Source organism: Oenanthe melanoleuca, linkage group LGE22, assembly GCF_029582105.1.
Source record: "Oenanthe melanoleuca isolate GR-GAL-2019-014 linkage group LGE22, OMel1.0, whole genome shotgun sequence".
Classification (NCBI taxonomy): Eukaryota; Metazoa; Chordata; class Aves; order Passeriformes; family Muscicapidae; genus Oenanthe; species Oenanthe melanoleuca.
The window spans coordinates 1,686,615-1,713,992 of NC_079363.1; the positions used below are offsets into that span (position 1 = coordinate 1,686,615).

Genomic DNA, 27,378 nt, shown 5'->3' on the forward strand with positions numbered 1-27,378 from the left:
GAATCCTCCGGTAACGGGGCAGGTGATGGGCTGGGGAATCCTCCGGTAACGGGGCGGGTGATGGGCTGGGGAATCCCGTAACCGGGTGGGCAGGAGGGGATTTTCCCGGTAACGGGCCAAGCTCAGGACCCCCGGAATCCCCCGGTAAGGCCGCCGTGGGCCGGGCCGGGTCACTCCGCGCGCACCGGGATGTTCCGGCATCACCCACGCGGAGCCCGGCGCGCCGGCGGCTCCCCGCCATGACGTCACGGTGACGCAATTCCGGCGCGCCGCGCGCTCCCGGCGCCGCGCGGGTTCCTTCCGGGCCGCCCCGGAAGCGGCGCCGAGCGGGTCCCGCCCGCCGCCGGCACCGGCCGCGCGTCGGTGACACCGGAGCCCCGCGGGGAGGCCGCGAGCCGGTGAGTGCGGGGCGAGGCCGCGCTCCGCCGCTGCCCGTGCGGGGCTGTCCCGGGGCGCGGGGAGCGGCCGAGGGGGACGCGCCGGGGTCCTCCCCGCGGTTCCGGGGCTGCGGCGGCGCTGGGACGCACCCGGGACCCCGCGGCGGGTGTTCCCCGTACCGGGCTCGCTCCCGTCCCTCCCTCCGTGCCCGGTGCCCCGGGGTGAGTGTTTCCCCCTCCGTTCTCCCTCGGTACCGGGGGCGCTCCGGGTCCCTCCCTCTTCCCGTGCCCGGTGCCCCGGTAGCGCGTGTTGTCTCCTCCTCACCGCTACCGGCGTCTCTCCCGGTCCCTCCCTCACACCCCGGTGCCCCGGGTGGTTGGTTGTACCCCGGGGTCCCTCCCTGTCCCTCCCTCGGTGCCTCGGGGTGGGATTTTCCACCCCTCCCGGTCTCCTCCTCCGGTGACCCCTCCTGACCGGTGGAGTTTCCCCCTTTCTCGCTCCCCCTCCTCGTCTCTCCCTCAGTGTCGGTGCCCCGGGGTGGGATTTCTGTCTCTCCCGGTGTCTCCCTCAGTTCATCCCTTCCCTCTCCCTCCTCCATTCCCGGGGTCCCTCCCGATCCCTCCCTCGGTGCCCCGGGGTGGGAATTTTCCCCACTCCCGGTCTCTCCCTCCCTCCCTCCTCCCGTGACCCCTCCTGCCCGTTCCCCCACTCCCGGTACCTCCCTCAGTTCATCCCTTCCCTCTCTCCCTTCTCCTCTCCCGGGCTCTCTCCCTGTCACTCCCTCGGTGCCCCGGGGTGCGAATTTCCACTGTTCCCAGTCTCTCCCTCCTCCATATCCGGGGTCCCTCCCTGTCCCTCCCTCGGTGCCCCGGGTGGTTGTTTCTACCCCGGGGTCCCTCCTTGTTTCTACCCCGGGGTCCCTCCCTGTCCCTCCCTCGGTGCCCCGGGTGGTTGTTTCTACCCCTCACCACCGGTCCCGGGGTCACTCCCTGTCCCTCCCTCGCTGCCCAGGGTGGGATTTTCGCCCCCTCCCGGTCTCCCCCTCCCTCACCCCGTCCCTCCCTCCTCCCCTCAGCCGCCGCCCCTCCCTCCACGATGCCGGACCGCGACGGTCGCGACGGCTACGCCACGGGCGGCAGCGGCGACGAGTCGGGCGCCGGCGCCGACGACGACATCTGCCGCGACTTCCTGCGCAACGTCTGCAAGCGGGGCAAGCGCTGCCGCTTCCGGCACCCCGACATCTCCGAGGTCACCAACCTGGGCGTGCGCAAGAACGAGTTCATCTTCTGCCACGACTTCCAGAACAAGGAGTGCGTGCGCCTCAACTGCCGCTTCATCCACGGCACCAAGGAGGACGAGGACTGCTACAAGAAGACGGGCGAGCTGCCGCCGCGCCTGCGGCAGAAGGTGGCGGCGGGGCTGGGCCTGTCGCCCGCGGATCTGCCCAACAGCAAGGAGGAGGTGCCGATCTGCCGGGATTTCCTCAAGGGCGACTGCCAGCGCGGCGCCAAGTGCAAGTTCCAGCACCTGCAGCGGGACTACGAGTACGAGGCGCGCGGCCGCGAGCAGGGCCGGCGCTACGAGCCCTACGACGGCCTCTACGACCCCGACGAGCCGGTGCTGAAGCGGCGGCGGGCGGAGGGGCTCTACGAGAGCTACGAGTACGGCTTCGCCAGCCCGCGGGCCGTGGAGTACCGGCTGCTGGAGGAGGAGAACGTGCTGCTGAGGAAACGGGTGGAGGACCTCAAGAAGCAGGTGAACAACCTGCTGGCCACCAACGAGGTGCTGCTGGAGCAGAACGCGCAGTTCCGGAACCAGGCCAAGGTGATGACGCTCAGCTCCACGGCCACGGCCACCGAGCAGACGCTGGCGCCCACGGTGGGGACGGTGACCAACTACAACCACAGCATCGCCCAGACGCACACCACGCTCAGCAGCCAGGCCCTGCAGCCGCGCCCCGTCACCCAGCAGGATTTGGTGGCGCCGGCCGGCGCTCAGGCCGCCCCGCCGGCCAACGCCGCGCCCCCCATGAACCCCGAGATCGCGCCGCTGTCGGCGGCTCTGGCGCAGACCATCGCCCAGGGCATGGCGCCCCCGCCCGTGTCCATGGCGCCCGTGGCCGTGTCGGTGGCGCCGGTGGCCGTGTCCATGGCGCAGCCGCTGGGTGGCATCACCATGAGCCACGCCACCACGCCCATGGTCACCTACCCCATCGCCTCGCAGAGCATGAGGATAACGGCCATGCCGCACTGACCCGGACGCACGGACACGTGGACACACGGACGCTGTGGGTGCTGTGTGTGAGGGGGGCTGTGCGTGTTCCGCCTCCCCGGAGCCCCGTGGACGGACTGAGCGCCGGGGCTGAGGCCAGGGGTGGCTCCCCGTGCCCTGTAATGTTTTCAGCTATTAAAACAACAAAAAAACAAAACCCCAAAGCGACACGGGCGCGGCTGTCCCGGTAGGGGCGGGGAGCAGGGGGGGACACCGGTACCGAGGCCACGCCCCTATCTGTGACCACGCCCATCGCTAGAACCACGCCCACTCGATAAGGCGTGGCGAAACACGTGACCTCAGCAGGGCGTGGCCAACTATTGGCGTGCATCCAATGAGTGACGCGCGAGCGGAGCCCGCTGCACAATGGGCGTGGCCAAAATCTGGCTGGCATCCAATAGGCGATGTGGGGGGCGTGGCCTGAGCTGCGCCGCTCAGCCAATCAGCGCCGAGTGCGTGCGTGGGGCGTGGCCGGGGCGGGAGCGGCGGAGCGGGAGCGGAACGGGAGCGGAGCGGGAGCGGAGCGGCGATGGAGCGGCGGAACGCGCTGGGGCTGGCGGCTCTGAGCGCCTTGGGCCGGCGGCTGCTCTGGGCGCTGCCCGCTTACGCCGCGGGGCTGCTGGGGCTGGGCGCGGGCGCTGTGGTGCTGGCGGTCGCGCTCTACGCGGGCTGGCGGCGGCGGCGGCGCGCCCGGGAGCGCGGGATGCGCGCGGCCGAGCGGCTGCACCGAGACGAGGAGGCGGCCGTGCGCGCCGCCGCCGCGGGGCTGGGCGCGGCCCACGGGGAGCTGCCGGCCTGGGTAAGCGGGAGCTCGGGGCCCCCGCAGCTCCGTTATCGCCCGCGGCATCGCCGCACCGGGCGCCGCATCCTCCCCGAGGCTCCGCTTGAGTTCCCCGCAGTCCCGGTTCTCTGCTCCGCTGTCACCCCCGCTTGGCACCCCCGGAATTCCCCCCCGCCCAAAACCGGCGGGATCCCCCGCGACACCCGCAGCGCATCCGGAGCTGTCGCCGGCAGCGGGACCCGGTGGGACCCCCGGTGCGGGTCCCTTCTCTGCCGCACCGCAAACTCCGCTTGAAACTCCCGGGGACCCCCGGGATCGCCGCCCCCCCGTGCCCGGGCGGGGTCCCCCGTTGTCCCGGTACCGCCCGGGCCTTCCGGCAGTGCCGTGACTCACCGGCCCCCGGGGGGGGGGCGCTTCCTGCCCGGCCCAGGGGGTGACGCCCCTCCCGCGGTGTTGGGGGGGTCAGAACCCCCTTTTCCGCTTTCGGGACCCCCGGGGCCGGGCAGAAGTTGGGGGGTGACGGGCTGAGCGCGGTCGCAGCGGGAGGTTTTGGGGAAACTGAGGCACGGCGGTGTCCGCGGGGGTCCCGGGTGTCCCCCCCGGCTCAGGGCCCCCCCGTCCCCCCCCAGGTCAGCTTCCCGGATGTGGAGCGGGCGGAATGGCTGAACAAGGTGAGGAGTCCGTGTGTCCGCCCCGCGCCGCCTCCCGCCGCTCCGGCAGCGCCGGGCCCGCCGGCCTCCCTCCATCCCTCCTTCCCTCCTTCCCTCCTTCCCTCCCTCCCTCCATCCCTCCATCCCTCCATCCCTCCGTTATCCTTCCCTCCCTCCCTCCATCCCTCCGTTCTCCATCCCTCCTGCATCTATCCCTCCTGCATCCCTCCCTCCTGCATCGTTCCCTCCTCCCTCTCTCCTCCCTCCCTCCTTCCTGACCTCTTTCCATCCCTCCCTGCTGCATCCCTCCATCCCTCCATCCATCCATCCTTCCCTCCCTCCTCCATCCCTCCATCCATCTCTCCCCCTCGGCGTCCCTCCCTCCCTCCTTCCCTCCCTCCCTCCCTCCCTCCTTCCCATCCATCCTCCTTCCCTCCCTCCTCCATCCCTCCATCCATCCCTCCATCCATCCCTCCATCCTTCCCTCCATCCCTCATCCCTCCCTCCATCCCTCCATCCCTCCATCCCTCCATCCATCCATGCTTCCATCCCTCCTCAATCCCTTCCTCCATCCCGTATCACTCCATCCCTCCTGCATCCCTCTGTCCCTCCTGTCCGTCTGTCCATCCCTCCTCCCTGCATCCTTCTGTCCATCCCTCCATCCCCAGTGTCCATTCTTCCATTCCCAGTGTCCCCCCGTGTCCATCTGTCCGTCCCTCAGTGTCCATCCCGTGTCCATCTGTCCATCCCTCACTGTCCATCCCGTGTCCATCTGTCCATCCCACGTCCCTCAGTGTCCATCTGTCCATCCCTCACTGTCCATCCCGTGTCCATCCCAGTGTCCATCCCGTGTCCATCTGTCCATCCCATGTCCCTCAGTGTCCATCTGTCCATCCCTCGCCATCCATCCCATGTCCCCCCCGTGTCCCCCTGTCCATCTCCCGGTGTCCCCCTGTCCCTCTGTCCGTCCCTCACTGTCCCCCTGTCCGTCTGTCCCCCTGTCCGTCCCTGACTGTCCATGTGTCCGTCTGTCCATCTGTCCCCCTGTCCCTCTGCCCGTCCCTCACTGTCCCCCTGTCCGTCTGTCCCTCTGTCCCCCTGTCCCCCTGTCCGTCTGTCCCTCACTGTCCCCGTGTCCCCCTGCCGGTCCCTCACTGTCCCCGTGTCCGTCTGTCCCTCTGTCCCCGTGTCCCCCTGTCCGTCCCTCACTGTCCCCGTGTCCCCCTGCCCGTCCCTCACCGTCCCCGTGTCCGTCTGTCCGTCTGTCCAGCTCCTGGCGCAGGCCTGGCCGTTTTTCGGGCAGCTGATGGAGAAGCTGCTGCGGGACTCGGTGGCTCCGTCCGTGCGCGCCTGCAGCCCCCACCTGCAGAGCTTCGCCTTCACCCGCGTGGACATGGGCCACAAGGTGGGCGTGGGGCGGGGGGGGCTGCACCTGAACCCCCCAGGAGCCCCGAAATCACCACAGGAGCACCAAAATCCCTCCCAGGACCGCTAAAATCCCCTCTAAACCACTCCCAGGAGCACCAAAATCCCCCCCAGGAGCACCAAAATCCCCCCAGGAGCACCAAAATACCCCCAGGAGCCCCAAAATCACACCCAGGAGCCCCAAAATCCAACCAGGAGCCCCAAAATCACCCCCAGGAGCACCAAAATCCCCCCAGGAACCCCAAAATCCCCCCCAAGAGCACCAAAATCCCCCCCAGGAGCACCAAAATCCAACCAGGAGCCCCAAAATCCCCCCCAGGAGCATCAAAATCCACCCCAGGAGCACCAAAATCCACCCCAGGAGCATCAAAATCCAACCAGGAGCACCAAAATCACACCCAGGAGCCCCAAAATTCCCCCAGGACCCCCAAAATCCTCTCTAAACCACTCCCAGGAGCCCCAAAATCCCCCCCAGGAGCACCAAAATCCAACCAGGAGCACCAAAATCCCCCCCAGGATCCCCAAAATACCCCCAGGAGCACCAAAATCCTCTCTAAACCACTCCCAGGAGCCCCAAAATACCCCCAGGAGCACCAAAATCCAACCAGGAGCCCCAAAATCCCCCCCAGGAGCCCCAAAATCACCCCAGGATCCCCAAAATCCCTCCAGGAGCACCAAAATCAACCCAGGAGCCCCAAAATCCAACCAGGAGCCCCAAAATCCCCCCCAGGAGCACCAAAATCCACCCCAGGAGCACCAAAATCCCCCCCAGGAGCCCCAAAATCCCCCCCAGGAGCACCAAAATCACACCCAGGAACCCCAAAATCCACCCAGGAACACCAAAATCCCCTCTAAACCCCCCACAGGAGCCCCAAAATCCCCTCTAAACCCCCCACAGGAGCCCCAAAATCCAACCAGGAGCCCCAAAATCTCCCCGGGACCCCTAAAATCCCCTCTAAACCACTCCCAGGTGCCCCAAAATCCCCCCCTGGAGCCCCAAAATCCCCCCAGGACCCCCAAAATCCTCTCTAAACCACTCCCAGGACCTCCAAAATTCCCTTTAAACCACTCCCAGGACACCCCAAAGCCCCCCAGGCCCCCCCCAAATCCTCCCAAACTCCCCCCAGGACCCCCAAAATCCCCTCTAGATCACTCCCAGGACCCCCTAAATTCGCTCTAAACCACTCCCAGGTCGCCCAAAATCCCCTCTAAACCTCCCCAGGACACCCAAAATTCCCCCCCAGGACCCTCCAGGACTCCCCAAATCCCCTCTAAACCCTTCCCAGAACCCCTAAAATCCCCCCAAACTCCCCCCAGGACCCCCAAAATCCCACCTAAACCCCTCCCAGGACCCCCAAAATCCCCTCTAAACCATTCCCAGGTACCCCAAAACCCCCTGGACCCCCCAAATCCCCTCTAAACCATTCCCAGAACCCCTAAAATCCTCCCAAACTCCCTCAGGACCCCCAAAATCCCCTCCCCATGTGAGTCCTCCCCACACTGGTGGCAGCACCCGAGGGGTCCTGGGGGGTCCCAACGTGGCCATTTTGGGGTTTTTGGGATCCCACCACACCCCTGAGCCCCTTCCCCAAATTACCCAGACCCTCCAAACTCTAAGACCCCCCCCAAAAACTCCCGACCCCCTCCCCCAGCCCCTGCGTGTCCTGGGGGTCCGCGCCCACCCTGGGACCCACGAGAGGCAAATCCTGCTGGACCTGAACATCAGGTGAGAGATTTGGGGAGGGGGTCCCGCCCCCCCCCCGAGCTGGGGAGGGGCTGGGGGGGTCCCTGGTGACCCCCCAATGTCCCCCCAGTTATGTGGGTGACGTCCAGATCGACGTGGAGGTGAAAAAATTCTTCTGCAAGGCCGGAGTGAAGGGGATGCAGGTGAGGGGGGAGGGGGCTTGGGGGGGATTTGGGGGGGATTTGGGGGGTCCTGGGGAGGGATAGGGGGGTTTGGGGTGGTTTAGAGGGGATTTTGGGGGTTGTAGGGGGAGTTAGGGGGGATTTAGGGGGGGCTGGGGGGGATTTTGGGGGTCCTGGGGGGTTTTTGGGGGATTTTGGGGGTCCTGGGTGGTTTTGGGGAGGGAATTTGGGGGTCCTGGGGGGGTTTTTGGGGGGGATTTAGGAGATTCTGGGGGGATTTTGGGGGTCCTGGATGGTTTTGGGGAGGGAATTTGGGGGTCCTGGGGGGGTTTTTGGGGGGATTTTGGGGGTCCTGGGTGGTTTTGGGGAGGGAATTTGGGGGTCCTGGGGGTATTTTAGGGGTCCTGGGGGTGTTAGAGGTTCTTGGAGGTTTTTTGGGGCTCCTGGAGGGATTTAGGGAGGGGATTTTGGGGGTCCTGGGGGGTTTTGGGGGTATTTTGGGGGTGTTTGTGGTTTTTAAGGGGGATTTTGGGGGTCCTGGGGGGTTTTTGGGGGGATTTTGGGGGTCCTGGATGGTTTTGGGGAGGGAATTTGGGGGTCCTGGGGGGGTTTTTTTGGGGGGGGGATTTAGGAGATTCTGGGGGGATTTTGGGGGTCCTGGAGGGGTTTATGGGGGGATTTTGGGGATCCTGGATTTTTTTTGGGGGTATTTTGGGTGTCCTGGGGGGTATTTTAGGGGTCCTGGGGGTGTTAGAGGTTCTTGGAGGTTTTTTGGGGGGTCCTGGAGGGGTTTAGGGGGGGGATTTAGGGGGTCCTGGGGTGGTTTATGGGGGTATTTTGGGGGTGTTTGTGGTTTTTAAGGGGGATTTTGGGGGTCCTGGATGGTTTTGGGGAGGGAATTTGGGGGTCCTGGGGTTTTTTTGGGTGGGATTTAGGAGATTCTGGGGGGATTTGGGGGGTCCTGGAGGGGTTTATGGGGATATTTTGGGGGTGTTTGTGGTTTTTAAGGGGGATTTTGGGGGTCCTGGGGGTTTTTTGGGGGGATTTTGGGGGTTCTGGATGGTTTTGGGGAGGGAATTTGGGGGTCCTGGGGGGTATTTTAGGGGTCCTGGGGGTGTTAGAGGTTCTTGGAGGTTTTTTGGGGGGTTTAGGGGGGGGATTTTGGGGGTCCTGGGGGGTTTTTGGGGGGATTTTGGGGGTCTTGGGGGGATTTAGGGGGTCCTGGAGGGATTTAGGGGGGAGATTTTGGGGGTCCTGGAGGGGTTTATGGGGGGATTTTGGGGGTGTTTGTGGTTTTTAGGGGGGATTTTGGGGGTCCTGGGGGGTTTGGGGGATTTTGGGGGTCCTGGGGGTGTCAGGGGTTCTTGGAGGTTTTTTTGGGGTTTTTTTGGGGGTCTCATCTCCCCCTCCCCCCTCCCCAGCTGCACGGGACCCTCCGGGTGATCCTGGAGCCGCTGCTGGGGGAGGCGCCCCTGGTGGGGGCTCTGAGCCTGTTCTTCATCCGCCGCCCCGTGAGTGGGACCCCCCCAAAAAAAAAATACAAAAACATCGGGAACCCCCCCCCCAAAAAAAAAAAATCACCGCGATCCCCCCCTCAAAAAAAAAAAAAAAAAAAATCGCGACCCCCTCCCCCAAGAAGATAAAAAATCATCGGGAACCCCCCTCAAAAAAAAAAAAAAAAAGTCATCGGGGACCCCCCCCCCCAAAAAAAGAATAAAAAATCATTGAGATCTCCCCACCAAAAAAAAAAAAAGTCATCGGGACCCCTCCCAAAAAAGAATAAAAAATCATTGAGATCTCCCCACCAAAAAAAAAAAAGTCATCGGGAACACCACTAAAAAAAAAAAAAAAAATTATCGGGACCCCTCCCTCCCAAAAAAAATTAAAATTTTCGGGACACCTTCCGCCCCAAAAAAAAAAAAAATCATCGGGACCCCCTCCCAGGACACATTGGGGGGTCTCTCCCACCCCAAAAAAAGAATCAGAACCCCCCCCAAGGACACACGGGGGGTCCCCCCCCCACCCCAAAATTTCCGGGGTCCCCCCCCCTACTCTGACCCCCCCTCCCCTCTCAGACCCTGGACATCAACTGGACAGGAATGACCAACCTGCTGGACATCCCCGGCCTCAGGTGACCCCCTTTTTTTGGGGACCCCCCGAACCCGAGGGGGGTGTGTGTGATTTTTGGGGTCCCGCTGACCCGAGGGGGGTGTGTGTGATTTTTGGGGAGCCCCCGAACCCGAGGGGGGTGTGTGTGATTTTTGGGGACCCCCCGAACCCGAGGGGGGTGTGTGTGATTTTTGGGGGGTCCCGCTGACCCGAGGGGGGTGTGTGTGTGATTTTTGGGGACCCCCCGAACCCGAGGGGGGTGTGTGTGATTTTGGGGACACCCCGAACCCGAGGGGGGTGTGTGTGTGATTTTTTGGGGGTCCCCGCTGACCCGAGAGGGGGGTGTGTGTGATTTTTGGGGTCCCGCTGACCCGAGGGGGGGGTGTGTGTGATTTTTGGGGTCCCGCTGACCCGAGGGGGGGTGTGTGTGATTTTTTGGGGGACTCCCCTGACCCGAGGGGGGTGTGTGTGATTTTTGGGGACCCCCCAAACCCGAGGGGGGGTGTGTGTGATTTTGGGGGTCCCGCTGACCCGAGGGGGGGTGTGTGTGATTTTGGGGGTCCCGTTGACCTGAGGGGGGGGTGTGTGTGATTTTTGGGGACCCCCCCGAACCCGAGGGGGGTGTGTGTGATTTTTGGGGTCCCGCTGACCCGAGGGGTGTGTGTGTGATTTTTGGGGGGTCCTGCTGACCCGAGGGGGGGGTGTGTGTGATTTTTGGGGGTCCCGCTGACCCGAGGGGGGGGTGTGTGTGATTTTTGGGGGTCCCGCTGACCCGAGGAGGGGTGTGTGTGATTTTTGGGGTCCCCCCGCTGACCCGAGGGGGGGGGGGTGTGATTTTTGGGGTCCCGCTGACCCGAGGGGGGGGTGTGTGATTTTGGGGTCCCGCTGACCCGAGGGGGGGGTGTGTGTGATTTTGGGGGTCCCGCTGACCCGAGGGGGGGGTGTGTGTGATTTTTGGGGGGTCCCGCTGACCCGAGGGGGGTGTGTGTGATTTTTGGGGGACTCCCCTGACCCGAGGGGGGGTGTGTGTGATTTTTGGGGTCCCGCTGACCCGGGGGGGGTGTGTGTGATTTTTGGGGGGTCCCGCTGACCCGAGGGGGTGTGTGTGATTTTTGGGGGGTCCCGCTGACCCGAGGGGTGTGTGTGTGATTTTTGGGGGGTCCCGCTGACCCGAGGGGGGGTGTGTGTGATTTTTGGGGGGTCCCGCTGACCCGGGGGGGTGTGTGTGATTTTGGGGGTCTCCCCGAACCCGAGGGGGGTGTGTGTGATTTTTGGGGTCCCGCTGACCCGAGGGGGGTGTGTGTGATTTTGGGGGGTCCCGCTGACCCGAGGGGGGGGGTGTGTGTGATTTTGGGGGTCCCGCTGACCCCCCGCGCCCCCCGCAGCTCCATGTCGGACTCGGTGATCATGGAGAGCCTCTCGAACCTGCTGGTGCTGCCCAACCGGCTGCTGCTGCCGCTGGTGCCCGACCTGCCCGGGGCGGCCGAGCTGCGCTGCCCCCTGCCCCGGGTACGGCCCCGAACCCCCAAATCCGGGTCTGAACCCCCAAATCTGGGTCTGAACCCCCAGTCTGGGTCTGAACCCAAAATTCGGGAAAATCCAACAATCCCCACCCCGCCTTCCCCCTCCACTTTTCCCTCTTTTCTCTTTTTTCTCTCCCCTTTCCATCCCACATTTTCCCTTTTCCCCCCATCTCTTTCCCCCCTCTTTTCCCTCCTTTCCACCTTTTCCCCTCCTTTTCCCCATTCCCCCTCTTTTTCCCCCCTCCCCTTTTTCCCTCCTTTTCCCCCCTCTTATTCCCTTTCCCCTTCCTACCCATTTTTCCCCCTTTTCCTCCTCTTTTTCCCCTTCCCCCTCTTTTTTTTTCCCCCAATTTCCCCCCCTTTTTTTCCTCCTTTCCCCCTTTTCCTCTCCTTTTTTTCTCTCCTTTTTTCCCTCCTTTCCTCTCCCCCAATCCCGGACCTGCCGGGGGCGGCCGAGCTGCGCTGCCCCTGCCCCGGGTACGGCCCCGAACCCCGAATTCGGGTCTGAACCCCCAAATCTGAGTCCGAGCCCCCAGTCTGGGTCTGAACCCAAAATTCGGGAAAATCCAACAATCCCCACCCCCCTTCCACCCTTTTTTCCCCTCCCCTCTTTTTTTTTTTTTTCCTCTCTTGTCTCTCTTTTTCTTTCCCGTTTTTCCCTCTCCCATTTCTGTCCTGCATTTTTTTCTTCCCCCTCTTTTCTCTTCTCTCTCCTCTCCCTCCTTTTCCCCCTTTGTTCCCCTCTTTTTTCTCCTCCTTTCCGCCTTCCCCTTCCCTTTTCTCCTCCTTTCCCCCTTTTCCCCCCTTTTCCCCTTTCCAACCCTTTTCCTCCTTTTTTCTCCTCCTTTCCCCCTTTTCCTCTCCTTTATTTCTCTCCTTTTTTCCCTCCTTTCCTCTCCCCCAGTCCCGGACCTGCCGGGGGCGGCCGAGCTGCGCTGCCCCTGCCCCGGGTACGGCCCCCCCCGAACCCCAAATCTGGGTCTGAACCCCCAAATCTGGGTCTGAACCCCAAATTCGGGTCTGAACCCCCAAATCCGGGAAAATCCAACAATCCCCACCCCGCCTTTCCCCTCCACTTTTCCCTCTTTTCTCTTTTTTCTCTCCTTTTTCCATCCCCCATTTTCACCTACTTTCCTCTTTTTTCCTCCCTCCCCTCTGACTCCTTTCCCCTCCTTTTTTTCCTAATTTTCTTCTTTTTTCCCTTCTTTTTCCCCTTCCCCCTCTTTCCCCTTTTTCCCCCCTCTTATTCCCTTTCCCTCTTCTTTTTCCCGTTTCCTCCTCTTTTTTTCCTTCCCCCTCTTTTTTTTTTCCCCAATTTCCCCCCCTTTTTTCCCCCCTTTCCCCCTTTTCCTCTCCTTTTTTTCTCTCCTTTTTTCCCTCCTTTCCTCTCCCCCATTTCCCTCTCCCATCTCTCCCAGTCCCGGACCTGCCGGGGGCGGCCGAACCCCCAAAATTCGGGTCTGAACCCCAAATCTGAGTCTGAACCCCAAATCTGGGTCTGTACCCCAAAATTCGGGAAAACCGGATCAGACTCGATCCTTTTTTCCCCTCATTTTTTCCTTCTTCTCTTTTTCCTCCCTTCCCTTTCCTTCCTCTTCCCCTTTTTTCTCTCTGGTTCTGGTTTGGGGGTGTCCCAGTTTGGGGTATCCCAGTTTGGGGGTGCCCCAGTTTGGGGGGTGTCCCAGTTTGGGGTGTCCCAGTTTGGGGGTGTTCCAGTTTGGGATATCCCAGTTTAGGGGTGTCCCAGTTTGGGGTGCCCCAGTTTGGGGGTATCCCAGTTTGGGGATATCCCAGTTTGGGGGTGCCCCAGTTTGGGGTGTCCCAGTTTGGGGGTGTCCCAGTTTGGGGGTGTTCCAGTTTGGGATATCCCAGTTTAGGGGTGTCCCAGTTTGGGGTGCCCCAGTTTAGGGGTATCCCAGTTTGGGGATATCCCAGTTTGGGGTGCCCCAGTTTGGGGGTGTCTCATTTTGGGGGTGTCCCATTTTCGGGGTGTCCCCTCCCCCCAGGGCGTGGTCCGGGTGCACCTGCGGGCCGTGTCCCGGGTTTTTGGGTCCCATTTTGGGGTGTCCCAGTTTGGGGGTGTACCCGGGCCATGTCCCAGTTTGGGGGTCCCGTTTCGGGGGTCCCAGTTTGGGGGAGGTGTCCCAATTTTGGGGTGTCCCCTCGTCCCCAGGGCGTGGTCCGGGTGCACCTGCGCGCCGCGCGGAACCTTCGGTGCAAGGATCGGTTCCTGGGGGGGCTCCTGGAGGGGCGCTCCGACCCCTACGCCGTGCTCAGGGTGGGGACCCAGGTGGGCACGAGTGACGTCATCAACGACACCAGCGACCCCCGCTGGGAGCAGGTGTTCGAGGTGAGGGGGGACAGACAGGGGGACAGGGGGAGGGACAGACGGACAGAGGGATGGGGGGATGGACAGGGGATGGACGGACGGACAGAGGAATGGACAGAGGGATGGACAGGGGGGTGGACAGACGGACAGAGGGATGGGGGGATGGACAGAGGGATGGAGGGACGGACAGAGGGATGGACAGACGGACAGGGGGATGGGGGGATGGACAGGGGATGGACGGACGGACAGAGGGATGGACAGAGGGATGGACAAGGGGATGGATGGATGGATGGATGGACGGATGGACACAGGGAGGGATGGACAGGGAGGGACACAGGGATGGAGGGATGGACAGAGGGATGGACGGACAGAGGGGATGGACAGAGGGATGCAGGGAGGGAGGGATGGACGGAGGGGGAGGGGAACCTGCAGAGCCCCCCGTGTGCCCCTCCCTGGCGCCCCGAGCGCCCCCAGCTGGGACAGGGGGACAGGGACCCCCCAAACCCCCGGGGTGTGACAGGGACCCCCCAAACCCCCGGGGTGTGACAGGGACCCCCCAAACCCCCCTGGGTGAGACAGGGACCCCCCAAATCTCTGGGGTGTGACAGGGACCCCCCAAACCCCCCGGGTGTGACAGGGACCCCCCAAACCCCCGGGGTGTGACAGGGACCCCCCAAACCCCCCTGGATGGGACAGGGACCCCCCAAACCCCCCAGGGTGAGACAGGGACCCCCCAAACCCCCCGGGTGTGACAGGGACCCCCCAAATCTCCGCCCCAGTTCATGGTGCACGAGGTGCCGGGCCAGGAGCTGGAGGTGGAGCTGCTGGACAAGGACCCCGACAAGGACGATCTGCTGGGCAGGTCCGAACTGGGGGGGCCGCTCCCCGAACTGGGGGGGCTGCTCCCGAACTGGGGGGGCTGCTCCCCTCCCCCCCCTCCCCCCAGCCCCTCCCCCTCCCCAAATTCCCAAATTTTCCCCCCCAGGATGAAGCTGGACCTGGGGGAGGTGCTGAGGGCGCGGGTGATGGAGGAGGTGGGTGCTGGGGGGGGGGGGGTCCCGGGGGGGGTCCCGGGGCAATTCCGGTGGTCCCGGGGGGGTTCAAGGTGGTCCCGGTGGTCTCGGGGGGGTCCCGAGGGGTTCGGGGTCGTTCCAGAGGGGTCCCGGGGAGGTCCTGGGAGTGGTCCCGAAGGTCCCGGGGGGGGTCTCAGTGGTCCCGAGGGGGTTCAGGAGGGTCCCGGGGGGGTTCGGGTTGGTTCCGGTGGTCCCGGGGGGCTCTCGGTGGTTCCGGGGATGTTCAGGGTGGTCCCGAAGGTCCCGGAGGGTTTGGGGAGTTCCCGGGGGGTCCCGGTAGTCCTGGGAGGGTCCCACTGGTCCCGAGGGGGTTCAGGGTGGTCCCGGGGGGGTCCTGGTGGTTCGGGGGGGTTCAGGGTGGTCCCGGGTGGTCCCAGGGAGGTTCAAGGTGGTCCCGGTGGTCTCGGGGGGTTCCCGAGGGTTTCGGGGTCGTTCCAGAGGGGTCCCGGTGGTCCTGGGGGATTTGGGGTGGTCCTGGGGGTGGTCCCGAAGGTCCCGGGGGGGTCCCGGTGGTCCCGAGGGTTCAGGGTGGTCCCGGGGGAATCCCGGTGGTCCCGGGGGGGTTCGGGGTGGTCCCGGTGGTCCCGGAGGGTTTGGGGAGTTCCTGGGGGGTCCCGGTGGTCCCGAGGGGATCCAGGATGGTCCCGGGGGGGTTCGGGTTGGTTCCGGTGGTCTCGGAGGGGTCCTGGTGGTCCAGGGATGTTCAGGGTGGTCCCGGTGGTCCCAGGGAAGTTCAAGGTGGTCCCGGAGGGCTCTGGGTGGTCCCGGGGTATTTGGGGTGGTCCCGGTGGTCCCGGGGGGGTCTCGGGAGGTTCAGACCGGCCCGGGTGGGTTGGGGGTCCCCTGAGCGCCCCCCGCCCCCCCAGTGGTTCCCGCTGCAGGAGGGGGGGCAGGGCCGGCTGCAGCTGCGGCTCGAGTGGCTCTCGCTGCTCCCGGACGCGTCCAGGCTGGAGCAGGTCAGGGCCGGGGGAAAACCGGGGGGCGGGGGGAATTCGGGGGGATTCGGGGGGAATTCGGGGGGATTCGGGGGGAATTCGGGGGAATTCGGGGGGATTCGGGGGGATTCGGGGGGATTCGGGGATTCTGGGGTGTCCTGGGGAGGTTTTGGGGGTGTTCAGGGGGAATTCGGGGGGAATTCGGGGGGAATTTGGGGATTTTGGGGAGTCCTGGGGGGGTTTTGGGGGTGTTCAGGGGGAATTCGGGGGGAATTCGGGGATTCTGGGGAGTCCTGGGGGGGTTTTGGGGGTGTTCAGGGGGAATTCGGGGGAATTCGGGGGGAATTTGGGGATTTTGGGGAGTCCTGGGGGGGTTTGGGGGTGTTCAGGGGGAATTTGGGGCGTCCCGGTGAGAATTTGGGGGGTCCCGGGGGGATTTGGGGGGGTCCCGAGGGGATTTTGTGAGGGTCTGAGGGAAATTTGGGGGAACTTGGAGGGATTTGGGGAGTCCGGGGGGAGAATTTGGGGTGTCCAGAGGGGGTTTTTGGGGTGTCCTGGGGGGTTTTGGGGGTGTTCAGGAGGAATTTGGGGTGTCCAGAGGGTTTTTTTGGGGTGTCCTGGGGGGTTTTGGGGTGTCCTTGGGGTTTTGGGGGTGTTCAGGAGGAATTAGGGGGGTCCTGTGGGGATTTGGGGAATCCCGGGGGAGATTTGGGGTGTCCTGGGGGGTTTTCGGGAGGATTTTGGGGAAGTTTGGAGGAAATTTGGGGCGGTTTGAGGGAAAATCCCGTGGGGAATTTGGGGTGGGGGTGGGGGGGTCAGTGCCGGGAGCTGGGGGAGGGGCGCTCCAGCCCCATCTGACCCCTCCCCTCCCCCCACCCACCTTTTCCCAGGTTTTGGAAATGAACCAAAAAATCGCGGCCAAGCCGGAGCCGCCCTCGGCCGCGCTGCTCGTGGTTTACCTGGACAGGGCCGAGGGGCTGCCCGTGAGTCTGGGGGCGTCCCGGGGGGGGGCAGAGCTTTGGGGGACCCCCCCCGACCCCCCTGACCCCCCCCGACCCCCCAATTTTGGCTCAGGTGAAGAAACCAGGGAAGGAGCCCAACCCCGTGGTTCAGGTGTCGGTGCAGGACGTGACGCGGGAGAGCAAGGTGGGTGTGGGGGTTTTTTTTTTTGGGGGGGTTTTTTTTGGGGGGTTTTGGGGTTTTTTGGGGGTTCAGGGCTCTGACCCAGCCCCCCAGGTGGTCTGCAGCTCCTCAGCCCCCGTTTGGGAGGACGCTTTCCGCTTCTTCCTGCACGACCCCCGGAACCAGGACGTGGATTTCCAGGTGAGAGCCCGAAATCCCAAACCCCCAAATCCCCCCCAAAAACCCCTAAATCCCTCAAAACCCGCTAAATCCCCCAAACTCCCAAAATCCACAAAACCCCCAAATCCCCCAAACCCCCCAAATCCCCAAACCCCCCAAAATCCCAAACCCCCAAATCCCCCCAAATTCCCCCCAAAAGCCCCAAATCCCCCAAATCCCCTTCAAATCCTCCCAAATCCCCCAAACCCCCAAACCCCCAAATCCCCCAAATCCCCCCAAATCCCCAAAACCCCCAAAATCCCAAACCCCCAAATCCCCCAAATCCCTCCAAAAACACCTAAATCCCTCAAAACCCACCAAATCCCCCAAACCCCCAAAATCCACAAAACCCCCAAACCCCCCAAAATCCCCAAATCCCCCAAAATCCCCAAACCCCCCAAAATCCCCCCAAATCCCCAAAACCCCCAAAATCCCAAACCCCCAAATCCCCCAAATTCCCTTTTTCCCCTTCCCATCTCTTCCCCCCCTTTTTTCCCCCCTTTTCCCCCTTTTTCCCATTTTTTCCCTCCTTTCCCTATTTTTCCCTTGCCCTCATTTTTCCCATTTTTCCAATTTTTTCCATTTTCCCCATTTTTCTCCATTTTCCTCCTCCTTTTCCTCTTTTTCCCATTTTTCCCATTTTTCCCCAATTTTTTCCCCATTTTTTCCCATTTTTCCCATTTTCTCCCTACTTTCCCTATTTTCCCATTTTCCCCTTTCTCCTCTTTTTCCCATTTTTCCAATTTTCCCCTTTCTCCCCTTTTTACCATTTTTCCCATTTTCCCCCTTTTTTCCCCATTTTCCCATTTTCCCATTTTTCCCATTTTCCCCCTTTTCCCATTTTTCCCATTTTCCCCATTTTTTTCCCATTTTTCCCATTTTCTCCCTCCTTTCCCTATTTTTCCCATTTTCCCCTTTCTCCTCTTTTTTTTTCCCTTTTTTTCCCATTTTTTCCCCTTTCTCCCCTTTTTCCCATTTTCCCATTTTTTTCCCATTTCCCCCCTTTCTCCCCTTTCTCCCATTTTTTCCTTTTTCCTCTTTTTCCCATTTTCCCATTTTCCTCCTTTTCCCATTTTCCCCCCATTTGTCCCCATTTCCCCATTTTTCCCCATTTTTCCCCATTTCCCCCCATTTCCCCATTTCCCCATTCCCCATTTTTCCCCATTTTTCCCCATTTTTTCCCCATTTTCCCCATTTTATTTTTTCCCCATTTCCCCCATTTTTTCCCCCATTATTTTCCCCCTTTCCCTCCCCCCTCCATCCTCCCTTTCCCCCGCGCTGTCCCCAGGTGAAGGACGACCCCCGCCAGGCGCCGCTGGGCTCGCTGTCGCTGCCGCTGTCGCGATTGTTGCTGTCGCCGGACCTGTCGCTGGCCGCGCCCTTCGCGCTGCAGGGCTCGGGGCCGGGGGCGCGGCTGCACCTGCGGCTGGTGCTGCGGGTGAGGAGGGGGCGCGGGGGGGATTCGGGGGGATTTGGGGGGGTCCTGAGGGATTTTAGGGGGATTTTGGGGGATTTTAGGGGATCTCGGGGGGAATTTGGGGGGGTCCCGGGGGAATTTGGGGAATTTTAGGGGATCTCGGGGGGAATTCGGGGGGTCCAGGGGGAATTTGGGGGGAATTTGGGGGGGTCCTGAGGGTTTTTAAGGGGGTTTTGGGGGATTTTAGGGGATCTCAGGGGGAATTTGGGGGGGTTTTGGGGGGGTCCCGGGGGAATTTGGGGGGGTTTTGGGGGGGTCCTGAGGGTTTTTGGGGGGTTTTTAGGGGAATTTTAGGGGATCTTGGGGGGAATTCGGGAGGGTCCAGGGGGAATTTGGGGGGATTTGAGGGGTCCCGGGGGAAATTAGGGGGGATCCCAGAGGGAATTTGGGGGGTTTTGGGGGGGTCCTGAGGGTTTTTAAAGGGGTTTTGGGGGATTTTAGGGGATCTCAGGGGGAATTTGGGGGGATTTTGGGGGGGTCCCGGGGGAATTCGGGGGGATCCCAGAGGGATTTTGGGGGGTCATGAGGGATTTTAGGGGGGTTTTGGGGGATTTTAGGGGATCTCGGGGGGAATTTGGGGGGATTTTGGGGGAATTTGGGGGGATTTTGGGGGGTCCTGAGGGTTTTTGGGGGATTTTAGGGGATCTCAGGGGGAATTTGGGGGGGTTTTGGGGGGGTCCCGGGGGAATTTGGGGGGATTTTGGGGGGTTCTGAGGGATTTTAGGGGGGTTTTGGGGGATTTTAGGGGATCTCGGGGGGAATTTGGGGGGGTCCCGGGGAATTTGGGGAATTTTAGGGGATCTCGGGGGGAATTCGGGGGGTCCAGGGGGAATTTGGGGGGAATTTGGGGGGGTCCTGAGGGTTTTTAAGGGGGTTTTGGGGATTTTAGGGGATCTCAGGGGGAATTTGGGGGGGTTTTGGGGGGGTCCCGGGGGAATTTGGGGGGATTTTGGGGGGTCCTGAGGGATTTTAGGGGAGTTTTGGGGGATTTTGGGGGAATTTGGGGGGATTTTGGGGGGTCCCGGGGGGTTTTGGGGGGATTTGAGGGGTCCCGGGGGGAATTAGGGGGATCCCAGAGGGATTTTGGGGGGTCATGAGGGTTTTTAGGGGGATTTTGGGGGATTTTAGGGGATCTCGGGGGGAATTTGGGGGGATTTTGGGGGAATTTGGGGGGTTTTGGGGGGGTCCTGAGGGTTTTTGGGGGATTTTAGGGGATCTCAGGGGTAATTCGGGGGGGTTTGGGGGAATTTGGGGGGATTTTGGGGGGGTTCTTAGGGTTTTAAGGGGAATTTGGGGGGATTTTGGGGGGGTCCTGAGGGTTTTTGGGGGGTTTTTAGGGGAATTTTAGGGGATCTCGGGGGGAATTCGGGGGGGTCCAGGGGGAATTTGGGGGGATTTGAGGGGTCCCGGGGGAAATTAGGGGGGATCCCAGAGGGAATTTGGGGGGTTTTGGGGGGGTCCTGAGGGTTTTTAGGGGTGTTTGGGGGGTTTTTTCGGGGAATTTTAGGGGATCTCGGGGGGTCCAGGGGGATTTTGGGGGGATTTGAGGGGTCCCGGGGGGAATTCGGGGGATCCTGGGGGATCCTGGGGGGGTTTTAGGGTGTCCCGGGAGGATTTTGGGGATGTTTTGGGGAAATCTGGGGGGGGTTTCAGGGGAATTTGGGGTGTCTGGGGGGGGGGAAATCTGGGGGGAGTTTTGGGGTGCCCAGAGTGTTTTTGGGGTGGTTTTGGGGGTTTTTTTGGGTGTTTTTTGGGGGTTTTTGAGGTGGTTTTTGGGGTTTTTCTGGGGTGGTTTTGGGTGTTTTTTTGGGTGTTTTTTGGGGATTTTTGAGGTGTTTTTGGGGTTTTTGGGGTGTTTTTTGGGGGTTTTTGGGGGTCCCGCTGACCCCCACCCCCCCAGGTGCTGTTCCTGGACCCCCCCGAACCCGGCGCCGCCCCCCCGGCCCCAGCGGAGCCCCCCCAGGGCAGCAGCGAGGGACCCCCCCCAAAACCCAGCAGGGCCAACCCCGGCCCCCGCTTCGGGACCGAGGTGGGGAGGGGTCCGGGGGGGTCCGGGGGGGTCCGGGGGGGGGTTTGGGGGGGTCCTGGGGGGTCCTGAAGGTTTTTGGGGGGGTCCTGGGGGGTTTTGGGTGGGTCCTTGGGGTCAGGATGGGGCTCAAGCATTTTGGGGAGGTTTTGGGGGGTCCCGGTGGTCCCAGGGGGTCCCGGGGGTTCGGTTGCCCCCTGGCAGCTCTCGGTGGCTCTGGGGGGGTCCCAGGGGGTCCCGGTGGTCCCGGGGGGTTCAGGGCAGACTCAGGTGGTCCCGGTGTCCCCGGGGGTCCCGGTGGGTTTGGTCGCCCCCCGTTATCTCCCGGTGTCCCTGGTGGTCCCGGTGGGTCCCGGTGGGTCCCGGTGTCCCCGGTGCTGAGTGTCCCCGTTATCTCTCGGTGGGTTCCCGGTGGTCCCTGGTGGTTCCCAGTGGTCCCGGTGTCCCCGGTGGGTTCCCGGTGGTCCCGGTGTCCCCGGTGCTGAGTGTCCCCGGGGCTGAGTGTCCCCATTATCTCTCGGTGGTCCCGGTGGGTCCCGGTGGGTTCCCGGTGGTCCCGGTGGTCTCGGTGGGGTCCCGGTGTCCCCGGATGCCGAGTGTCCCCGTTATCTCTCGGTGTCCCCGGTGGGTTCCCGGTGTCCCCGGTGTCCCCGGTGCTGAGTGTCCCCGTTATCTCTCGGTGGTCCCGGTGTCCCCGGTGTCCCGGTGCTGAGTCCCCGTCCCCTCGCAGCGCGTGCTCCGCATCCAGCTGCTGGCGGCGCAGGATCTGGTGGCCAAGGACCAGCGGCTCGCGGGGCTCGTGCGCGGCCGCTCCGACCCCTACGCCAAAATCCGGGCGGGGCCGAAACGGTTCCGCAGCCGCGTGTGCAACCGGGAGCTGAACCCGCGCTGGAACGAGACCTACGAGGTACCGGGAACGGGATAATGGGAACCGGGAATGGGGAACCGGGAATGGGGAACGGGAATGGGGAACCGGGAATGGGGATGGGAACGGGAACAACGGGAGCTGAACCCGCGCTGGAACGAGACCTACGAGGTACCGGGAACGGGATAACGGGAACGGGGAACCGGGAATGGGAACGGGGAACTGGGAATGGGGAATGGGAACGGGAACAACGGGAGCTGAACCCGCGCTGGAACGAGACCTACGAGGTACCGGGAACCGGGAATGGGAACCGGGAATGGGGAACCGGGAATGGGGATGGGAACGGGAACAACGGGAGCTGAACCCGCGCTGGAACGAGACCTACGAGGTACCGGGAACCGGGAATGGGGAACCGGGAATGGGAACCGGGAATGGGAACCGGGAATGGGGAACCGGGAATGGGAACTGGGAACGGGAACGGGAGCTGAACCCGCGCTGGAACGAGACCTACGAGGTACCGGGAACGGGAATCGGGAACCGGGAATGGGAACCGGGAAGAACCGGAATGGGGCTGGGAACCGGGAATGGGAATGGGAACGGGAACAACGGGAGCTGAACCCGCGCTGGAACGAGACCTACGAGGTACCGGGAACGGGATAACGGGAACCGGGAATGGGGAATGGGGAATGGGAGACGGGAACAACGGGAATGGGGAACCGGGAACGAGGAATGGGAACGGGAACAACGGGAGCTGAACCCGCGCTGGAACGAGACCTACGAGGTACCGGGAACGGGAACGGGGAACCGGGAATGGGAACCGGGAATGGGGAACCGGGAATGGGGAACCGGGAATGGGAACGGGAACAACGGGAGCTGAACCCGCGCTGGAACGAGACCTACGAGGTACCGGGAAAGGGATAACGGGAATGGGAACCGGGAATGGGAACCGGGAATGGGAACAACGGGAGCTGAACCCGCGCTGGAACGAGAGCTACGAGGTACCGGGAACGGGATAACGGGAACGGGAACAACGGGAGCTGAACCCGCGCTGAAGCGAGACCTACGAGGTACCGGGAACCGGGATAACGGGGACCGGGAATGGGGAACCGGGAATGGGAACCGGGAATGGGGAATGGGAACGGGAACAACGGGAGCTGAACCCGCGCTGGAGCGAGACCTACGAGGTACCGGGAACGAGAACCGGGAATGGGAACCGGGAATGGGAACCGGGAATGGGGAATGGGAACGGGAACAACGGGAGCTGAACCCGCGCTGGAACGAGACCTACGAGGTACCGGGAACGGGATAACGGGAACGGGGAACCGGGAATGGGAATGGAGACAAGGGGACCGGGACTGGGAACGGGGAACAGGAAAAACGGGAACAGCGGGAATGGGAAATGGGAATGGGAACAATGGGAACGGGAACAGGAAACTGGAAATGGGAATGGAAAACCGGGAATGGGGAACCGGGAACGGGAATGGGAATGGGAATGGGAATGGGATTGGGAAATGGGATTGGGAAATGGGAATGGGAATGGGAAATGGGAAATGGGAAATGGGAATGGGAAATGGGAAATGGGAAATGGGATTGGGATTGGGAAATGGGAAATGGAAATGGGAATGGGAAATGGGAAACTGAGGCACAGCACTGGGGGAAATGGGGATTGTTGAGGTTGGATTCAGGAATTCATGGACCACGAGGATAATAACATCAATAACAATATTGATATTATTATAGATAAATTAATATTAAATAATTAACAATAATAATTTCCGCCAGGCGATCGTGGACGACGTCCCGGGGCAGGACGTGGAGTTCGAGATCTTCGACAAGGACATCGACAAGGACGATTTCCTGGGCCGGTGCTGGGCGGGGCTGGGGGTCCTGGGGGTCCTGGGGGGTTTTGGGGGGTCCTGGGGGGTCCTGGGGGGTCCTGGGAGGAATTTGGGGGTGTCTGGGGGGGCGGGTTGGAGGGATTTGGGGGATTTTGGGGTGTCCAGGGGGGTTTGGGGGGGTTCAGAGGGGATTTTCGGGGGGTCTGAGTGGAATTCAAGGGGGTCCAGGTGGAATTTGGGGGTGTTTGGGGGGTTTTGGGGGGTCCTGGGAGGAATTTGGGGGTGTCTGGGGGGTTTTGGGGGGTCCTGGGGGGATTTGGGGGTGTCTGGGGGGGCGGGTTGGAGGGATTTGGGGGGATTTTGGGGTGTCCAGAGGGGTTTGGGGGGGTTCAGAGGGGATTTTCGGGGGGTCTGAGTGGAATTCAAGGGGGTCCAGGTGGAATTTGGGGGTATCTGGGGGGGTTTTGGGGGGTCCTGTGGGGATTTGGGGGTGTCTGGGGGGGTTTTGGGGGGTCCTGGGGGGATTTGGGGGTGTCTGGGGGGGCGGGTTGGAGGGATTCGAGGGGATTTTGGGGTGTCCAGAGGGGTTTGGGGGGGTTCAGAGGGGATTTTCGGGGGGTCTGAGTGGATTTCAAGGGGGTCCAGGTGGAATTTGGGGGTATCTGGGGGGTTTTGGGGGGTCCTGGGAGGAATTTGGGGGTGTCTGGGGGGGTTTTGGAGGGGTCCAAGTAGAATTTGGGGGTGTTTGGGGGAATTTAGGATATCCTGGAGGGGTTTCAGGGGGCTCCAGGTGGAATTTGGGGGGTCTGAGGGAGTTTTGGGGGGTCTGAGGAGCTTTGGGGGGTCTGAGGGGTTTTGGGGGGTCCGAGGGAGTTTTGGGGTCTCACCCCGTGCCCCCCCAGGTGCAAGGTGCCCCTGAGGAGGGTCCTGAGCAGCCGCGTGGTGGATGAGGTGGGGGAGGGGCTGGGGGGGAGGGTCTCACCTGTGGGGTCTCATTTTTGGGGTCTCACATTTTGGGGTCCCACATTTTGAGGTCTCACATTTCGGGGTCCCACATTTTGGGGTGTCACATTTCGGGGTCCCACATTTCGGGGTCACACATTTTGGGGTGTCCCACATTTGGGGTCCCACATTTTGGGGTGTCTCACATTTTGGGGGGTCCCACATTTCGGGGTCCCACATTTCGGGGTGTCACATTTTGGGGTGTCCCACATTTTGGGGTGTCCCACATTTCGGGGTCCCACATTTTTGGGGGGTCCCACATTTCGGGGTCCCACATTTGGGGTCTCACCTTTGGGGTGTCACATTTTGGGGTCACATTTTGGGGTCCCACATTTCGGGGTCCCACATTTGGGGTCCCACATTTGGGGTCCCCCCTGTCCCAGTGGCTGCCCCTGGAGCAGACGCGCTCGGGGCGGCTCCACGTGCGCCTGGAGAGCCTCGAGCCACGGCCCAGCCCCGCCCTGCTGGAGCAGGTACTGAACCCCAAAAACCCCAAAAACCTCAAAAACCTGACCCCAAAAACCCCAAAAACCTGACCCCAAAAACCCCAAAAACCTGACCCCAAACCCGGCCCCAAAACCCCAAAAAACCCAAAAACCTGACCCCAAAAACCCCAAAAACTTGACCCCCAAACTCGGCCCCAAAAACCCCAAAAACCTGACCCCAAATAATCAACCCCAAAAACCTGACCCCAAAGCCCCCAAAAACCTAACCCCAAAAACCCCAAAAACCTCAAAAACCCCAAAAAACCCCAAAAACCTGACCCCAAAAACCTGACCCTAAAAACCCCAAAAACCTGACCCCACAAACCCGGCCTCAAAACCCCAAAAACCCCAAACCCAACCCCAAAAACCCCAAAAATCTGACCCCAAACCCGGCCCAAAAACCCCAAAAATGTAACCCCAAACCCAGCCCCAAAAATCCCCAAACCCCCTCTGCAGAGACCCCCCTCTCCTTCTGCACGGACCCCAAACCAATCCCCAAAAACCTCCTACCCATCCCTAGAGACCCCAAACCCAACCCCAAAAACCCCAAAACCCCTCCCCACAGACCCCAAAACCCCCAAACCCACCCCCAAATCCACCAAACCCCTCCCCAGAGACCCCAAACCCCTCCCCAAAAATCCCAAACCCCCTCCCCAAAGACCCCAAACTCCCTCCCCACAGACCCCAAAACCCCGAAACCCATCCCCAAAAACCCCAAACCCCTCCCCGGAGACCCCAAGATCCCTCCCCACACACCCCAAAAATCCCAAATCCCTCCTCAGAGACCCCAAAACCCCCAAACCCATCCCCAGAGACCCCAAACCCCCTCCCCAAAACCCCAAACCCCCTCCCCACAGGCCCCAAAAACCCCAAATCTCCTCCCCAAAACCCCAAACCCCCTCCCCACAGACCCCAAAACCCCCAAACCCCTCCCCAGAGACCCCAAATCCCCTCTGCAAAGCCCCCAAACCCCTCCCCAAAACCCCCAAACCCCCTCCTCATACACCCCAAACCCCCTCCCCAGAGACCCCAAAAACCCCAAACCCACCCCCAGAGACCCCAAACCCACCCCCAAAACCCCCAAACCCCCTCCCCAGAGACCCCAAATCCCATCTGCAAAGACCCCAAACCCCTCCCCAAAAATCCCAAACCCCCTCCCCAAAACCCCAAACCCATCCCCAAAACCCCAAACCCATCCCCAAAAACCCCAAACCCCTCCCCACAGACCCCAAAACCACCAAACCCCCTCCCCAAAACCCCAAACCCATCCCCAGAGACCCCAAACCCCCTCCCCAGAGACCCCAAAAACCCCAAACCCCCTCCCCACAGACCCCAAAACCCCAAACCCATCCCCAAATCCCCAAATTCCCTGTGCAATGATCCCAAACCCACCCCCAAAACCCCCAAACCCCCTCCCCAGAGACCCCAAATCCCCTCTGCAAAGCCCCCAAACCCCTCCCCAAAACCCCCAAACCCCCTCCTCATACACCCCAAACCCCCTCCCCAGAGACCCCAAACCCCTCCCCACAGACCCCAAACACCCCAAGCCCCCTCCCCACACACCCCACCCCCCCCGGGGGTCCCTCCCCTCCCCCAGGTGCTGCACTCCAACGCTCTCCTGCGCCCGGCGCTCGGGGAGCCGCTCGCGGCCGCGCTGCTCTGCGTGTTCCTGGACCGCGCCACCGGCCTGCCGGTGAGACAGGGTCCCCAATGTCCCCAAACGTACCTGAAATATCCCAAAATGTCCCAAAATGTCCCAAATGTACCCGAATGTACCGGAAATGTACCCAAAGTATCCCAAAATGTACCCAAATGTACCCGAATGTACCCGAAATGTACCCAAAGTATCCCGAAATGTACCCAAAGTATCCCAAAATGTACCCAAAGTATCCCGAAATGTACCCAAAGTATCCCAAAATGTACCCAAATGTACCCAAAGTATCCCAAAATATCCTTAAATGTCCCCAAATGTCCCCAAATATACCCGGATGTACCCGAAATGTACCCAAAGTATCCCAAAATGTACCCAAAATGTACCCAAATGTACCCAAAGTATCCCAAAATGTACCCAAATGTACCCAAATGTACCCAAATGTACCCGAAATGTACCCAAATGTACCCAAAGTATCCCAAAATGTACCCAAAATGTACCCAAAGTATCCCAAAATGTACCCAAATGTACCCAAATGTACCCGAAAGGTACCCAAATGTACCCAAAGTATCCCAAAATGTACCCAAATATACCCAAAATATACCCAAAATGTACCCAAAGTATCCCAAAATATCCTCAATTGTACCTTAAATGTTCCCAAATGTCCCCGAAATATCCTCAAATGTACCCAAATGTACCCAAAGTATCCCAAAATATCCTTAAATGTCCCCAAATGTCACCAAATGTACCCGGATGTGCCCAAAGTATCACAAAATGTACCCAAAGTATCCCAAAATACCCTCAAATGTACCTTAAATGTTCCCAAATGTCCCCAAAATGACCCCAAAATGTCCCCAAATGTCACCAAATGTACCCGAAATATCCTCAAATGTACCTTAAATGTTCCCAAATGTCCCCAAATGTCCCCAAAATATCCCTAAAATATCCCTAAAATGTCCCCTAATGTCACCAAAATGTCCCCAAATGTCCCCAAATATCCCCAAAATGTGCCCAAATATCCCCAAATGTCCCCAAATGTCACCAAAATGTGCCCAAAATGTCACCAAATGTCCTCAAATCCCCCAAATATCCCAAAAATGTCCCCAAAATGTCCCCAAATGTCCCCAAATGTCCCCAAATGTCACCAAAATGTCCCCAAATGTCACCAAACGTACCCGGATGTACCCAAAATGTACTCAAAGTGTCCCCGAATGTCCCCAAAATGTCACCAAATGTCCCTAAAGTGTCCCCAAATATCCCCAAAATGTGCCCAAAATGTCCCCAAATGTCACCAAAATGTCACCAAATGTCACCAAATATCCCCAGAATATCCCCAGAATGGCCCCAAATGTC

At 61.3% G+C, this 27,378-nt stretch overlaps 2 protein-coding genes across 3 annotated transcripts in view; both read left to right on the plus strand.

Annotated features, from left to right (window-relative positions):
* The first annotated feature begins 289 nt into the window (after positions 1-289).
* ZC3H10 (zinc finger CCCH-type containing 10) lies at positions 290-2,806 on the plus strand. Of its 2 annotated transcripts, none has more exons than XM_056515001.1 (2): positions 290-398; positions 1,454-2,806. In XM_056515001.1, the coding sequence occupies exon 2, from the start codon at positions 1,474-1,476 to the stop codon at positions 2,629-2,631; it is 1,158 nt and encodes a 385-aa protein (XP_056370976.1). In that variant the 5' UTR covers positions 290-398; positions 1,454-1,473; the 3' UTR covers positions 2,632-2,806. The 2 variants fall into 2 exon arrangements, with proteins under 2 accessions (XP_056370976.1, XP_056370977.1); XM_056515002.1 differs by having other exon boundaries at positions 297-599.
* A 331-nt stretch (positions 2,807-3,137) lies between these two features.
* The window catches only part of ESYT1 (extended synaptotagmin 1), a 31,952-nt gene continuing 7,711 nt past the window's right edge, over positions 3,138-27,378 (plus strand). Inside the window, exons 1-22 of the mRNA XM_056514953.1 lie at positions 3,138-3,448; positions 4,060-4,101; positions 5,351-5,485; positions 7,158-7,231; positions 7,320-7,392; positions 8,793-8,882; positions 9,447-9,502; positions 10,866-10,989; positions 13,177-13,353; positions 14,112-14,194; positions 14,318-14,366; positions 15,272-15,361; positions 16,231-16,323; positions 16,415-16,486; positions 16,577-16,663; positions 17,970-18,119; positions 20,059-20,187; positions 20,915-21,091; positions 22,832-22,914; positions 23,790-23,838; positions 24,273-24,362; positions 25,972-26,067. Of these exons, the coding sequence (XP_056370928.1) occupies positions 3,179-3,448; positions 4,060-4,101; positions 5,351-5,485; positions 7,158-7,231; positions 7,320-7,392; positions 8,793-8,882; positions 9,447-9,502; positions 10,866-10,989; positions 13,177-13,353; positions 14,112-14,194; positions 14,318-14,366; positions 15,272-15,361; positions 16,231-16,323; positions 16,415-16,486; positions 16,577-16,663; positions 17,970-18,119; positions 20,059-20,187; positions 20,915-21,091; positions 22,832-22,914; positions 23,790-23,838; positions 24,273-24,362; positions 25,972-26,067 (2,289 nt within the window). The 5' untranslated portion in view covers positions 3,138-3,178. The remainder of the gene's footprint in view (positions 3,449-4,059; positions 4,102-5,350; positions 5,486-7,157; positions 7,232-7,319; positions 7,393-8,792; positions 8,883-9,446; positions 9,503-10,865; positions 10,990-13,176; positions 13,354-14,111; positions 14,195-14,317; positions 14,367-15,271; positions 15,362-16,230; positions 16,324-16,414; positions 16,487-16,576; positions 16,664-17,969; positions 18,120-20,058; positions 20,188-20,914; positions 21,092-22,831; positions 22,915-23,789; positions 23,839-24,272; positions 24,363-25,971; positions 26,068-27,378) is intronic.